The sequence below is a fragment of the Penaeus monodon genome, chromosome 12 (genome assembly GCF_015228065.2).
Source record: "Penaeus monodon isolate SGIC_2016 chromosome 12, NSTDA_Pmon_1, whole genome shotgun sequence".
NCBI classification, from domain to species: domain Eukaryota; kingdom Metazoa; phylum Arthropoda; class Malacostraca; order Decapoda; family Penaeidae; genus Penaeus; species Penaeus monodon.
In genome coordinates, this window is record NC_051397.1 from 37,277,690 (window position 1) to 37,292,025 (window position 14,336).

The following is a 14,336-nucleotide window of genomic DNA, read 5'->3' on the forward strand; positions in this document are numbered from 1 at the left end:
TATATATATTATATATATATATATAAATATTAATTATATATATGTATATGGTATAGGTATAGGTATAGGTATAGGTATAGGTATAGGTATAGGTATAGGTATAGGTATAGGTATAGGTATATATATATATGTGTGTGTGTGTGTGTGTGTGTGTGTGTGTGTGTGTGTGTGTGTGTGTGTGTGTGTGTGTGTGTGTGTGTGTGTGGTGTGTGTGTGTGTGTGTGTGTGTGTGTGTGTGTGTGTGTGTGGTGTGTGTGTGTGTGTGTGTGTGTGTGTGTGGTGTGTGTGTGTGTGGTGTGTGTGGTGTATGCATGTGTTGTGTGTGTATATATATATATAATATATATATATATATATATATATATATATATATATATATATATATATGATATATATACATATAATACATATATATCATTATATATATCTATATATATTATATATATATATATATATATATATATATATATATATATATATTCCTTACAAATTACATTACCAATGTCATTAAAGTGAAATTTTAACAATAGGTATATTAACAAATGAACATGGGTCAGTACCAGTCTTATGGGAAACATTGTTTGTTTGTGAATTTATATAACCAGACTTGTTCCTCATATGATTCAAAAGAACATCTATGAAACTTCAGGAAATTTTATTTGCTATTAAAATTTGTGACTGAAAAGTGAAAAGTAAACGAAGCTGATTATACAAATACATTTTTTATATTTCTAAATACTGAATACAATTATATAATTTGACATGACATCACATCCGCAAATATATATATAATAAATCTTAGTAAAAATATCAACAATGATACTTCCTCCAATGAAAGAATTTCATAATCACAGGTTACCTTATCTATCCAATCCCCATGTTGTTAAGAACCTCTGAGACGCTTATGTTTTATTTTTCTTCTATAAAAGCAATTTAAAAGAGATATGCAACAACACAAAACAAAAGAAAGAAGTACTACAAAAGCAATAATCAATATAAATGAAAAAAGTAATAATAGAAAGAATTGCACAAACAAAAAATGCAAAGAGGCTCACCTGACTCTGTTAGATGATTCTCCGTAGACTGACTTTCATTTGTGTAATCATCATCATCATCAGACCTTGTGGTCAGCTCCATCAAACCCTTTACGGCCTCAGCTAATTGGCGATCTCCATTTTCTTTGGTTTCAATGTAGGTATTTAGATCTAAGACACTGATTTCAGACTCTTCACTCTTTGAAGTGTCTGATTCATCCCTGAAGTCTAGCATTTGTGCCCTCAGGCTGGTCATGTTATCAGTGGGGCTGTCCTTGCCACTGGAATCGCTGTCTTTCGAGAGATTCCCATTTATCTCGCGGGTTATTTTGGGCTCATCATTGCCCAGTCTCTCCAGCTCGATCTCGTGGCTGGGTCGGTTTATCTTATCGGGAGCGAATTGCAGGTTCAGTTTGTTCTTTGTGTTTTTGATGTTCAGTTCACTGTCCGACTGGACCCCGTCCTCAAAGCCACTCTCACTCTTTTCCGAATCGTAGCCCAGGGACACGTTGCCGTTCTTGAGCTTGGACCCGTCGGCCGCGCCGTTGGTCAGCTTGTTGTTGGGGACGCCCTTCTTCTCGTGGCTCGACCTCGATAAGCTCGGGGGGTTGAGGCCCAGGCCGCGCTTGGAGGCGGGATTGAGGCCGTTGGCGCTCCTGCCGCCGGCATCTTGCGGGCGTGGAGTGGGTGGAGGCGGGCGGGCGCGGCCTCCGGCCGTGAGCACCTTGTAGCGCAGGTCGGGCGAGTTGCTGCCGACGTCCGGCAGCGTCGCGGCGACCCGGATCTTCCTCGGCGACCCCGGCAGGCTCTGCGAGGGCCGGGTGTCCGCGAGGTCGCTGCAGCCACTGATCCTGGCCATGAGACTTGGGCCTCGCAGAGGTGGTTGCTGCTGGAGGCGATGCAGCTGTGATTCGTTGGGGCTTGCATATCTATCATCAAGGGCTCCTTCTGCGGAGGTTGGTATTGTGGAGGGGTAGGAATGGAGGGACTGGCGGGCGTGGAGGACGGAGCGGAAGGAAGACAGGTCCATCGAGGACGCCTCTCCATGCAGACCTCGCTCTCCACGGCGGGACATCGACTGGAAGCATCAGACATTGTATTTATAACCATACGAGATTCTACAACAATACCACAAAATAAAATAATATCCCTACTTCAGCACTGCTACTTTTCCACCATAGATTATAACCAGCCATTACTATCTCCCAGCAGCCGCAGACGACCTACCTTGGGCACATCAGCACGGAGAGCGGAATGGGTCTCCTTGGGCACGTGGAACTTCAGGAGCTGAACGCCATTAGGAAGGCGATATTCCACTGCCCGTTCCTCCAACACTTCGCCCTAAAAACAGTCGGTCTGTGAACTTTTGTGCCTTGATATTTGATATTCCAGCATTAATTCTTTCCCAAATGATGCTAATCGAATTCACATTTATATTTCCATTAGTATGGGCCTTTTCAGCAAATGGTTTATGCACTAATTATGCATATTACGCAAAGCATAATTAACCTGCTGTGACCTCAAATATGAACACTTACATATTAATAAAATTGTTATGAAATAAGCTAATTTTCCTACTAACATTACAAGTATTATATCTGTGTATTATATATATATATATATAATATATATATATATATATATTATACATATATATATATATATATATATATATATATATATATACATATATTATACAAACAAACACACACACACACACACACACACACACACACACACACACACACACACACACACCACACACACACACACACACACACACACATATATATATATATATATATATATATATATATATATATATATATATATATAATATATATATATATATTATAGATACATATATATGTATATGTATATATAATATATATATATATATATATATATATATATATATATATAGATATATATATATATATATTATTACTCCGCTGCTGACTACAATTTGAGAAAAAGAAGAAACATTCGGAGCGGGAGAAAACACATTTTAAGGGAAAAAACATGTTAAGAAATCCATATATGCATGGCCAAGCTAAGCGCTTTGTTCCAACATTGCAGATTTGCTTAATGTATACATTGACAACAGCCCTACGCAGATTTTAAAATGTGAACTGAATATATTAAACAAAATAGATCACACTGCATTTGAATCCAACACTTCTAAAAATAGCACAATTAATCAGCTTACCTTCTGTTTGTGTAATGGAAGCGCTGCCAAAATGTGTGACAATTCTGTGTTCAACTGTGAACTAAGTACCCTGGAAAAATACAGAACATTTCGTCAGATTGTTAGTTACTGTATATTTTTCTTTTTTTCTTTTCTCTTTCTGTCTGTCTGTCTGTCTGTCTGTCTCTGTCTGTCTATCTGTCTGTCTGTCTCTGTCTGTCTGTCTGTCTCACATTTTAATAACATTACCTTCAACGCGACAACCACCTCCTAAAATATCTCCCCACTAATTACCTTTAAACACCAAAGCTACTTCCTAAAACAACCTAACTTTAATATGAGTATCGTTGAATTTACACCAACACCATAAACGCGCAGTGCATATGCGACTTTTTTTTATCTGTATTCCCTTTAGCTTCATTCCCTTCTTATAATATCATCACTAATTACCTTCAAACACCATTACCAAAACATCTATATTTTAATATGAACCTCGCTCATTTGATGCACTTAAGACAACGCTGTTAATATACAGAGCATTCACGACTTTATCTATCTTCCCTTCAGCCACATTCACTTCTTATCATATGATTACTCCAGTTGCTTGTAACATTATCATTACTTTAATATGAGTATCGCTAACTTGCTGCATTTAAAACAACACCGCTGACACACAGTGCATACACGATCCTCTTTAACCCGCATTTCTTTCAGCCTCATTTACTTCTTATAATATCATCACTCCAATAGCCTTCAACATATTTTTACTTCAAAATGAATATCGCTAACTTGCTGCATTTAAAAACACCATTAACACAGTGCATTTGACTTCTCTTTACCTGTACTCCCTTCAGCCACATACCTTCGCCTCCACTCACCTGTCTTTATGCATGGTGGCCCCAGCAAGGACTCCAGGCTGTTGCTGACACGCCTCCACCACCTGCTGTGCCCTCAGGAACACACCGCCCCCGCTCTGTTGGGAGAGCCTTTGTTAGTCCGGGAAATGAAAATGGAAAAACTGTGCAGTGCCTGTTTTTGCTTCTTCTTTTTTTTAAGGTGGGAGGGGTGCCTTAGGTATTTGTCCTTTTTTTGCATATTGTGTAGAGTTGTTACGTTTGCCTTGTTGGTTAGTTGTAGTTAGTATTTTTTTAACCTTCAAATAATGCATATACCTTCACAAAATTATCTATAATGGGTATAAACCCTATTATAATGGTTTTGCAAGGGTAGTGATACTGGTATAACGGCGTGACTCTTTATTAATAAGAGTTGACACACAGTATGGGAACACACGAGACGATGTATAAATATATAGGTAATAGCGGTATGCTGGAACACGGGTCAGGTCAGCCAGCCCGGAGGGGGAGGGCTGGGCCGACCTTACGGCGTCGAGCTCTGGTCACGAACTGACGGGTCAAGCGAGATCAGATAACAACGTCATCTACGCCCTCACTGAGTGAATGGTTCCTATTTGGGACTTGGATCCACATGGTAAACAGCCACGTGGTCCACTGGCAACAGAAATAGACTTATGTATATGCTATATTCTCTCTCTCTCTCTCTCTCTCTCTCTCTCTCTCTCTCTCTCTCTCTCTCTCTCTCTCTCTCTCTCTCTCTCTCTCTCTCTCTCTCTTCTCACTATCTCACTCATTCACCTATTCACACACACACACACACACACACACACACACACACACACACACACACACACACACACACACACACACACACACACACACACACACACACACACACACACACACACACACTTCCCCCAACACCCCTAGCAATCCGACCTCCCCACCTTGGGCAGCTGGACGGAGGGAACGGCGTCAAAGATCCTATGGAGAAGAGTCAGGGACTCCTCTCCGTCCTCCTCCTTCGGATCCGCCCTCCCTCCTCCGGCGGTGCCTTCTGCCGACGCCGCCTCCGAGGCCTCCGTGGCTGGGGACGTGGTGCTGGAGGAGGTGCTGTGGGGGGAGTCCTGCGTGGGAAGGTCATCGTGGAAATCCGCGTCCGGGAGGGCCTGGGGCAGCAGAGCATCCAGGACCTTCGTCAGCCTGAGAGGGAGGGAGGGCATGAGAGGTCACAAGCCGATTGGGAAAAAGGCGTGAGACACACACACACACACACACACACAGAATATATATATATATATATATATATATATATATATATATATATATATATATATATATATATATATATAAATATATGTATATAGTATACATAATATATATATATATATATATATATATATATATATATCTCTATCTATCTATCTATCTATCTATCTATCTATCTATCTATCTATCTATATATATATATATATATATATATATATATATATATATAGAGAGAGAGAGAGAGAGAGAGAGAGAGAGAGAGAGAGAGAGCGAGAGCGGCGAGAGCGAGAGAGAGAGAGAGAGAGAGAAAGGAAAAGACAAATCCATAATTTTTTAAAAAGCTTAAAAGGGATTGTTAGAACTAAGGAAGGAGGGGGGGTTGCCCCCAGACTGCATGACATGAAAAGCTAAAATAAAATGAGGGAGAGAGGGAAAAAAATAGAAGGAAGGGGAGACGGAACAGACAAGATAAGAAAGAAAAAGAGATAGAGCAGGGAGAAGACAGATGGGGGAGACAGGAGAAAAGGGGGAAAATGAAGGAGGAGCGAGAAATAGAGAGAGGGGAGAGGAGGGGAGAAGTGAGAGGGGAGGGACTGCAGTTTGCACCGACAATGGAGGGCACTTAGGCGAAACTTCCCTCCATTCAGACGACAGAGAAGCGACGACGGAGAAATGTGAAAGGAAGAGGGGAGGGAGGGCAGAGGGGACAGGGGGAGGGCACAGGGGAGAGGGCGGAGGCAGAGGGGGAGGGGACGGGAGAGAGAAGAGGGGACAGGGGGAAGGCAGAGAGGAGAGGGTATAAGACGGAGAGAGGGGAGATAGGGGAGAGAGGAGAAGGAGGAAGGGTAAAGGAGAGAGGGGAGAGAGGAGAGGGGGAGGGTAGAGGATAGGAGAGAGGGTAGAAGAGAGGAGAGAGGGAAGAGACGAGAGTGGAGAGGGTAAAGGGGAGGAGAGTAGGTATAAGAGAGGGGAGAGGGGAGAGGAGGAGGGGAGGGACGCACTTTGCACGCTTACTTCTTGGCTTTTACCTACTCAGGCTACTTTGTATGTATTTGGGTATTCATGCATTTATATCTATTTCCTTTTTTGTCGATTCCTTCTTGTTCTGAGTATTAGCATACTTATTATGGTTCTTAATTTCGCTGCTTTAACTGTATTGATTTTACAAACACTACTAGTAAACTTTATTTTCATTACTGTTAATATTATTACTATTTTAATAATTATCAATAATAATTATTATCATTATTAATTATCTTTATCAAAACATTATTTTTATTGTCATCATTATTCAAATTACTATCATTATCATGAGTATTGTCATTATTATTAATAAGTATCATTATTATCATTGCTATTATGATCATTATCCTCATTGCTCACAATTCAAATGATTATCAGTGTTATCACCAACACCATCACCATCACAGTCATGATCATCTCCATTCTCTTCAGTCACCCCATCCTCATCCCCATTTTAACCCCCCCCCCCATTCACTCCTTCCCCCAATTTCATCTTCCCCGCCTCCCTCCTTTACTCATTCCCTCCTCCCTCTTTTTTCAGTTCCCTGCTCCCTCATTTCCCTGTCTCTTCCTTCCTCATTTCCCCGTCCCCTTCTCCCTCTTTTCTCCGTCCCTTTCTCCCTCCCTCCCTTCCCCTCCTTCCTCCTCCCTCTTCCCCCAATCCCTTCCCCCAACTACCCTCCCTCCTACCTTCTCCTCCTTCTCTCCCCTACCCCTCCCCCCTCCTTCCTTCACCGGATCCTCCCCCATCCTTCCTTCACCCCATCCTTCCCCTTTTCCCCCCTCACCCCTACCTCTTTCCCTCCTTCCCCATCCCCCATCCTCCCCTTACCCTCATCCCCCATCCTTCCCCTCTTTCCCCCCATCCCTCTTACCTCTCCGTGAACACCTGCTAGTCCCTCCCTTCAACCCCCCCTTGCTTCCCACCTCCTTCCCGCCTTCCCCCCTCACCCCCTACCTCTTTCCCTCCCTCCCCTTCCCCATCCTTCCTTCCCCCCCATCCCCCATCCCCCATCCTTCCCCTTTTCTCTCCCCATCCCCCATCCTTCCCCCCTTTCCCCTTCCCTCTTACCTCTCCGTGAACACCTGCTGGTCCCTCCCTTCATCCCCCCCCCCTGCTTCCCACCTCCTTCCCGCCTTCCCCCCTCCAACCTCCTTCCCTCCTCCCCCATCCTTCCCCTTTTCCCTCCCTATCCCCCATTCTTCCCCCCTTTCCCCCCTTCCCTCTTACCTCTCCGTGAACACCTGCTGGTCCCTCCCGCAGGTAATCCACAAGTTGGACAGTCCTCCGGTCGCCGCGTCCAGCAGCCTCGTCACCTCCTGCAGTCTCGCTCGCGCCCACTCGCCCCGACGCCCACACACCATCTGGGGGGAGGGGGGGAGGGGTTAGATGGGTTGATTAATTTCATATAATTTTACTGATTTGGGGAGCTTGTTTTTGTTGCTGTTATTATTATTATTATTATTATTATTATTATTATTATTATTATTATTATTATTATTATTATTATTATCATTATTATTATTATCATTATTATTATCGTTTTTTGTTATCACTAAAGTTCATGCTTTGAGTTCATGATAATGATGATGATGATGATGATGATGATGATGATGATGATGATGATGATGATGATGATGATGATGAATGATAATGATAATGATAATGATAATGATAATGATAATGATAATGATGATGATGTCGATGACGAAAATGATACTGAATGAGACAAAAACAAAAACTATGACAATGATAAAGACAATTATAAAAACAACAACAACAAAAATAACAAATCAACAACAAAACTAACAAAAACAAGGAAAAAAAACACGAAAAGAAATGAAACAACCCCTAATACACACACGTACACGCGGTCTACATCATTAGCGTCTTGCTGTGAGTTCCCTCGCAAGAACAGCCTTTGTACGGAAATCATTAGTCCATAGCTAATTATTTCCCTTCTCTTTGCATGTTCCAGTTTTTCCGTTTTCTTTTTATTTCCCATTTTCTTTTTGCGTGTTTCGGTTTTACGTTCTCTCTCTCTCTCTCTCTCTCTCTCTCTCTCTCTCTCTCTCTCTCTCTCTCTCTCTCTCTCTCTCTCTCCTCTCTCTCTCTCTCTCTCTCTCTCTCTCTCTTTTTTTTTTTTATGTTCTCTGTTTGTGTATTTGGGTTTTGCCTTTTCTTTTCTTTTCTTTTCTTTTATCTTTTTTTTTTTTCGTTTCCTGTTTGAGCGTTTCGGTTTTGCGTGTTTTTTTTTTGTTTGCTTGTTTTTTTTGCGTTTTTTGTTTGCTTTCTGTTTGCGTTTTTCGGTTTTCCGTTTTCTTTTTTCTATTTTGAATTATCGTTTTTTTTTTTTTTTCTTCGTTATTTCTTTGCTGTTGTTTTGATTTTGGGTGTTAGCAATGTTATCATTATTATCATCAATAACATAATTATAATCATATATCCTTAATATCATTATCATTATTAATATCCTTATCTTTATTATTATTATTATTATTATTATTATTATTATATATATTATTATTTTTATCATTTCATTTTTTATTTACTTTTATTTTATTATTATCTATTATTTCATTATCTCTCTTTTATCCTTCCATCATCTTATTTATTATCATTCATTCTTTACCGCTTATTCTATCTTTTATAACTTCTGATTATTATCAGTATCTTATTCCTTTATGTGATAATTCATCATTATTATCATTTTTTTATAATTATTATTATTGTCACTAACATCATCATACTTTATTATATTATATTCATTGGATGACTTAAGATTTAATATCAATATCATTATCATTATCATCTTTATTATATTATCATTTTCATCATTATCATCATACATTATCATTGCAGTTTATATCATTTCATTTGATCTGATTAAATTCCGGTTTCCCGTTTTACTGTTATATTTTGTCTGATGTTCTTTTCTATCGAGTCTTATACCCTCATTTAGTTGCATATTATGAGTTAACGCTGTCATCTTTTCCTGTAGCTCTTTGCAGTCTTTCTCTAATGCAATGGGTTGTGTCACTGTCGGTTATCGAGTCTATTCTTATTTCTTTTCATGCACTGATAAGTGGTTCATTGTTTGTGTTGTTTGTTTCAAGGTGAAGATTCACTTGACGGGTTGGGGATGACTGGTAAGAGGTTGGCAGGTTGGGGATGACTGGTAAGAGGTTGGCAGGTTGGGGATGACTGTAAGAGGTTGCAGTTGGTGATGACTGATAGAGGTTGGCAGGTTGGGAATGATTGGTATAGAGGTTGTCAGGTTGGTGATGACTGATAAGAGGTTGGCAGGTTGGGGATGACTGATGAGAGGTTGGCAGGTTGGGATGACTGATAAGAGGTTGGCAGGTTGGGGATGACTGATAAGAGGTTGGCAGGTTGGGGATGACTGATAAGAGGTTGGTGATGACTGGTAAGAGGTTGGCAGGTTGGGGATGACTGGTAAGAGGTTGGCAGGTTGGGGATGACTGGTAAGAGGTTGGCAGGTTGGTGATGACTGATAAGAGGTTGGCAGCAGGTTGGTGATGACTGATAAGAGGTTGCAGGTTGGTGATGACTGATAAGAGGTTGGCAGGTTGGTGATGACTGGTAAGAGGTTGGCAGGTTGGGGATGACTGGTAAGAGGTTGCAGTGGTGATGACTGGTAAGAGGTTGGCAGGTTGGGGATGACTAGAAGAGTCAGGTTGGGATGACTATAAGAGGTTGGCAGGTTGGGATGACTGTAAGAGGTTGGGCAGGTTGGATGACTATAAGAGGTTGGCAGGTTGGTGATGACTGATAAGAGGTTGGCAGGTTGGTGATGACTGACAGACAGGTTGGTGATGACTAATAAGAAGTTGGCTGGTTGGTGATGACTGATAAGAGATTGACAAGTTGATAAATTGTTGGGGATGATAATCATTAAATAAGGGGTGATGATAATCACTTGATAATTAGCAGCAGGTGATGAGAATTGTCAAATGATTAACAGACTAAAAAAAAAAAAAAATAAAAAAAAAATAAAAAAAAATAAATAACCGTTAACAATTTGATGGTCTGAATTAACAGATTGGTGATAACAATAAATTGATTCAGTTATCACCAATCTAGTTTTCTCCCTCTTCCTCTTTCTTCTCGTTAATGCCATTCCCTTCCTTTCATTTCCTCGACCCTCACGTGATTCCCTTTCGCTATCACACTTCCCTTCTATTAAGTTCTAAGTCATTTTCTGTCGTGTCATTTATCAATTCGTTTCTCTTTCTCTCCTTTCGGTCTTTGTTTTTGTTTTCATTTACTTCCTTTTGATATTTGTTTCGTGTGAAGAATTATTGTTTTATTTTTGCTTCTCACATTTTCGTGTTTTTTTTTATAACCTTTTTCTTGTAAAAATCGATTACGTTTTTTTTTTTTTTTTTTTTTTTTTTTTTTTTACAAAATTTTTACTATTCGTTGGTGTTTCTTTCTCTTCATATATATTTATTTCTTGCCATCATCTTCATCTTTTTCCTCTCCCTCCCCTTTCCTCTCTTTCTTTCTCTCCCTCGCGTTGTCTCTCCATCTCTCTCTCTCTCTCTCCTCTCTCTCTCTCTCTCTCTCTCTCTCTCTCTCTCCTTCTTCTTCTTCTTCTTTCTTCTTCTTCTTCTTCTTCATCATCATCATCATCATCATCATCATCATCATCATCATCATCATCATCATCATCATCATCATCATCATCATCATCATCATCATCATCATCATCATCATCATCATCATCTTCTTTTTCATTCCCTTCCTTTTCTTCTATATTTTCTTCTTCTTCATCTTCTTCTTCTTCTTTCTCCTTCACCCCTCCTCCCCCTCCCCCTCTCCCCCTCCCCACAATCTCTTCAACTTTCCTACCTTTACTTTAAAACATATAAGTACCTCTCATGTACGCGCCGTGTATGTAAGCACCGCCCCCATGTACGCGCCGTGTATGTAAGCACCGCCCCCATGTACGCGCCGTGTATGTAAGCACCGCCCCCATGTACGCGCCGTGTATGTAAGCACCGCCCCCATGTACGCATCGCCCTCTGTAACGTTTTTTTCTCGCGGATGTGTGCGCGTTGGTGAGGAAAAAAGGAAGGATTATAACGCGCATAAGTTTACTTTGTGTATCATAGCGACCTCGATTACGTAGCCAAGATCCGTCGCCATGTTTGTTCAGCCCGGGATATTGGCGCCGAGTGAAAGAGGGGGGGGGAGGATGGAGGGGGGTGGCGGGGATGGTGGAGTAATGTGGGGGATTGGAGGTGGAAGGTGGAGGGTGGAGGGTGGAGGGTGGGTGGAGGGTGGAGGTTGGGGTGATGAGGGTGGGTGGAGGGGGGTGGAGGGAGAAGGGGGAGGAGGGAGAAGGGGGTGGAGGGGGTGGGGGATGGTGGAGTAAGTGGGGATTGGAGGTGGAAGGTGGAAGGTGGAAGGTGGAAAATGGAAGGTGTACGGGGGATGATGAGGGAGATGGGGGTGGATGGAGGGAGGTGGAGGAAATGAGGGAGAAATGAGCCGTAGGAAGGAGAGAGGGGAAAGGTAGCGCCGAGGAAACATGTTCGCGTACGTTGGGGAAGAAAGGAATTGGGGAAGAAAGAGAGAAGGAAAAAGTAAGCGGAGGAAAAAAAAAGGTGAAAGGGATAAGTGATACAACTTTTCTTGCCTTCTTTCTTCTCCTCTTTCAATCCTTCTTTTTCTTTCCCTTTTCCTTTCATTTATTCCTCCTTCTCTCTCTCCCTTCCTTCCAAACACTTCCTTCTTCTCTTCCTCTCCGCCCTTTCTTTTTTTTCTTCATCCTCCTCTCTTTTCCCTCTTCCTCTGCTTCTTTTCGCCTATACCTATTTCCCTCTTCTTCCCCTCCTTTATTCTATATTTCCATCTACCTTTACCCCCTCTTCTTCCGGTCTTTTCAGCCTCTCTATCTTCTTTTCATCTCCTATTACTTTTCTCCTTTCTTAATTTTTTTTTTTCTTCTTCTTCTTCTTCTTCCTCTCTCTCTCTCTCTCTCTCTCTCTCCTCTCCCTCTCCCTTCCTCTCTCTTCCTCCCTTCCTCTCCCTTCCTCTCCTTCCTCTCCTCACCTCCCTCCCCTCACCTCCTCCCTCTCCCTTCCCCCTCCCCCTCCCCTCACCCCCCTCCTTCCTTCCTTCTCTCCTCCTCCTCCTTCCCTATCCTCCATCCTCCCGTCTCTTTCCTTATCTCCCTCTTCATTTCCATCCTTTCTCTCTTTCCCTTCTCCCTCTTCTACCCATTACCACCTCCCCTCACCTTCCCTTTCCCCTTCCCTTCCCCCCCCCCCTATCCCCCTTCCGATTCTATATGCTATCATCCAGGATCATTTCTCCATGCAACTCCGATGCAATTTCAATACCGCCCGTTGTGATTTTATTTCCACTATCTGCATAATCTCATGCAATTGCACAGACACGACCTTTTCATCATTCGTTGTAATTTCTATTCGAGTGTCATTTCCATTAACACAGAATAACCCTCCCCCCCCCCTTACCGCGCTACAACATCCCCCCCCCTTTCCTGTTATATTTGCATGGTAAATTATTCATTTTTGAAATTAATAATAATCTTTTTTTTTCTTCCTTTCTTCATATTTTTAAAATCCGTTTTCCGATGGAATTTCTGTCAAATACCTGATTTTTATTTTTACCTTTTTTATATATTCTTCTCGTTTTCTGTTTATTTTTTCTAATAATATTATATTTTGTGTGTGTGTGTGTGTGTGTGTGTGTGTGTGTGTGTGTGTGTGTGTGTGTGTGTGTGTGTGTGTGTGTGTGTGTGAGTGTGTGTGTGTGTGAGTGTGTATGTGTGTGTGTGTTTGTGTGTGTGTGTGTTTGGGTGTGCGTGCGTACGCGTGCGTTTTGCGTGTACGCGTGCGTGCGCGTGCGTTTTGCGTGTACGCGTGCGTACGCGTATGCATATCTGTGTGCGTGAGTGTGCATGTGCGTTCTAACCAAATAAATACATCTAGTGAAGTTCTATTCTAGTTATTTTGATAAAAAGCCTACATATATTACAGAATAATGGCTACATGATCCCGCCGCGGAACAGACGCCGGGTGGTACAAAATGCTTGTTCTATTTAACCGAAAATATAATTCGTAATAATGCCACAATTACTTTTATTATCCTGGCCATTTATAAACGTTGCAGCTAACCTCATCAGCTTCCTGACTAACCCCGCCTTTGGGTAAACAAGAACGAGATTAAAAATGAATTATCATGAGTGCAATAAGAGCTCGTTAGAAATTTAATTTTAGAAATAAATAAATAAGTAGGTAGTTAAATAAATGAAATAAGGTAAATAAATAAATTGATAAACGGATAAATTAATAAACAAAGGAGATAAATAAATAGGTAAACGAATACATAAAAACTGATAACTAACTAACTAAATGAATGAATAAATAAATAGAACGATAAATAAATAAATAAATCAAATAAATCAGGTAAAGAAAAAAAAACAAAAAAAAAAAGAACAATGAAAATGACTCACCATCACAAACCGCCCATAGTCCTTCAGCGCAACGTGGGCGTGCCGAGTGCGCACCACCGAGGGCGTGGCGAAGGCATGGCTGCAGAAGTGCACGACGCCCGCGAGCTGACCGGCGAGCGAGGTGCGGGCGGTGGTGGGCGTGTGCCGTGGGCGGAAATACAGGACGGCATGGGCGGGGTCGTCCTCCTCCCGGGTGCAGGCGCCGCTGTCGTACACCACCACTGACGTTAGTCGGGGGCGGAGAGAGAATGGTGGGGGTGGGGGTGGTGGTGATGATGATGATGATGAGATGATGATGATGATGATGATGATGATGATGATGGTGATGATGATGATGATGATGATGGTGATGATATGATGATGATGATGATGATATGATGATATGATGATGATGATGATGATGATGTGATGATGATATAGTTGTGTGTGTGTGTGTGTGTGTGTGTGAGAGAGAGAG

At 41.6% G+C, this 14,336-nt stretch overlaps 1 protein-coding gene across 1 annotated transcript in view; it reads right to left on the reverse strand.

The window, feature by feature from the left end:
• LOC119579415 overlaps positions 1–14,106 on the reverse strand; it is a gene marked incomplete at its 5' end in the record, with an annotated part of 16,379 nt that extends 2,273 nt beyond the window's left edge. Inside the window, 7 exon segments of the mRNA XM_037927218.1 lie at positions 1,056–2,112; positions 2,262–2,375; positions 3,244–3,313; positions 4,101–4,195; positions 5,027–5,282; positions 7,603–7,736; positions 13,880–14,106. Coding sequence (XP_037783146.1) covers positions 1,056–2,112; positions 2,262–2,375; positions 3,244–3,313; positions 4,101–4,195; positions 5,027–5,282; positions 7,603–7,736; positions 13,880–14,106 — 1,953 coding nt within the window.
• Positions 14,107–14,336: the final 230 nt, after the last annotated feature.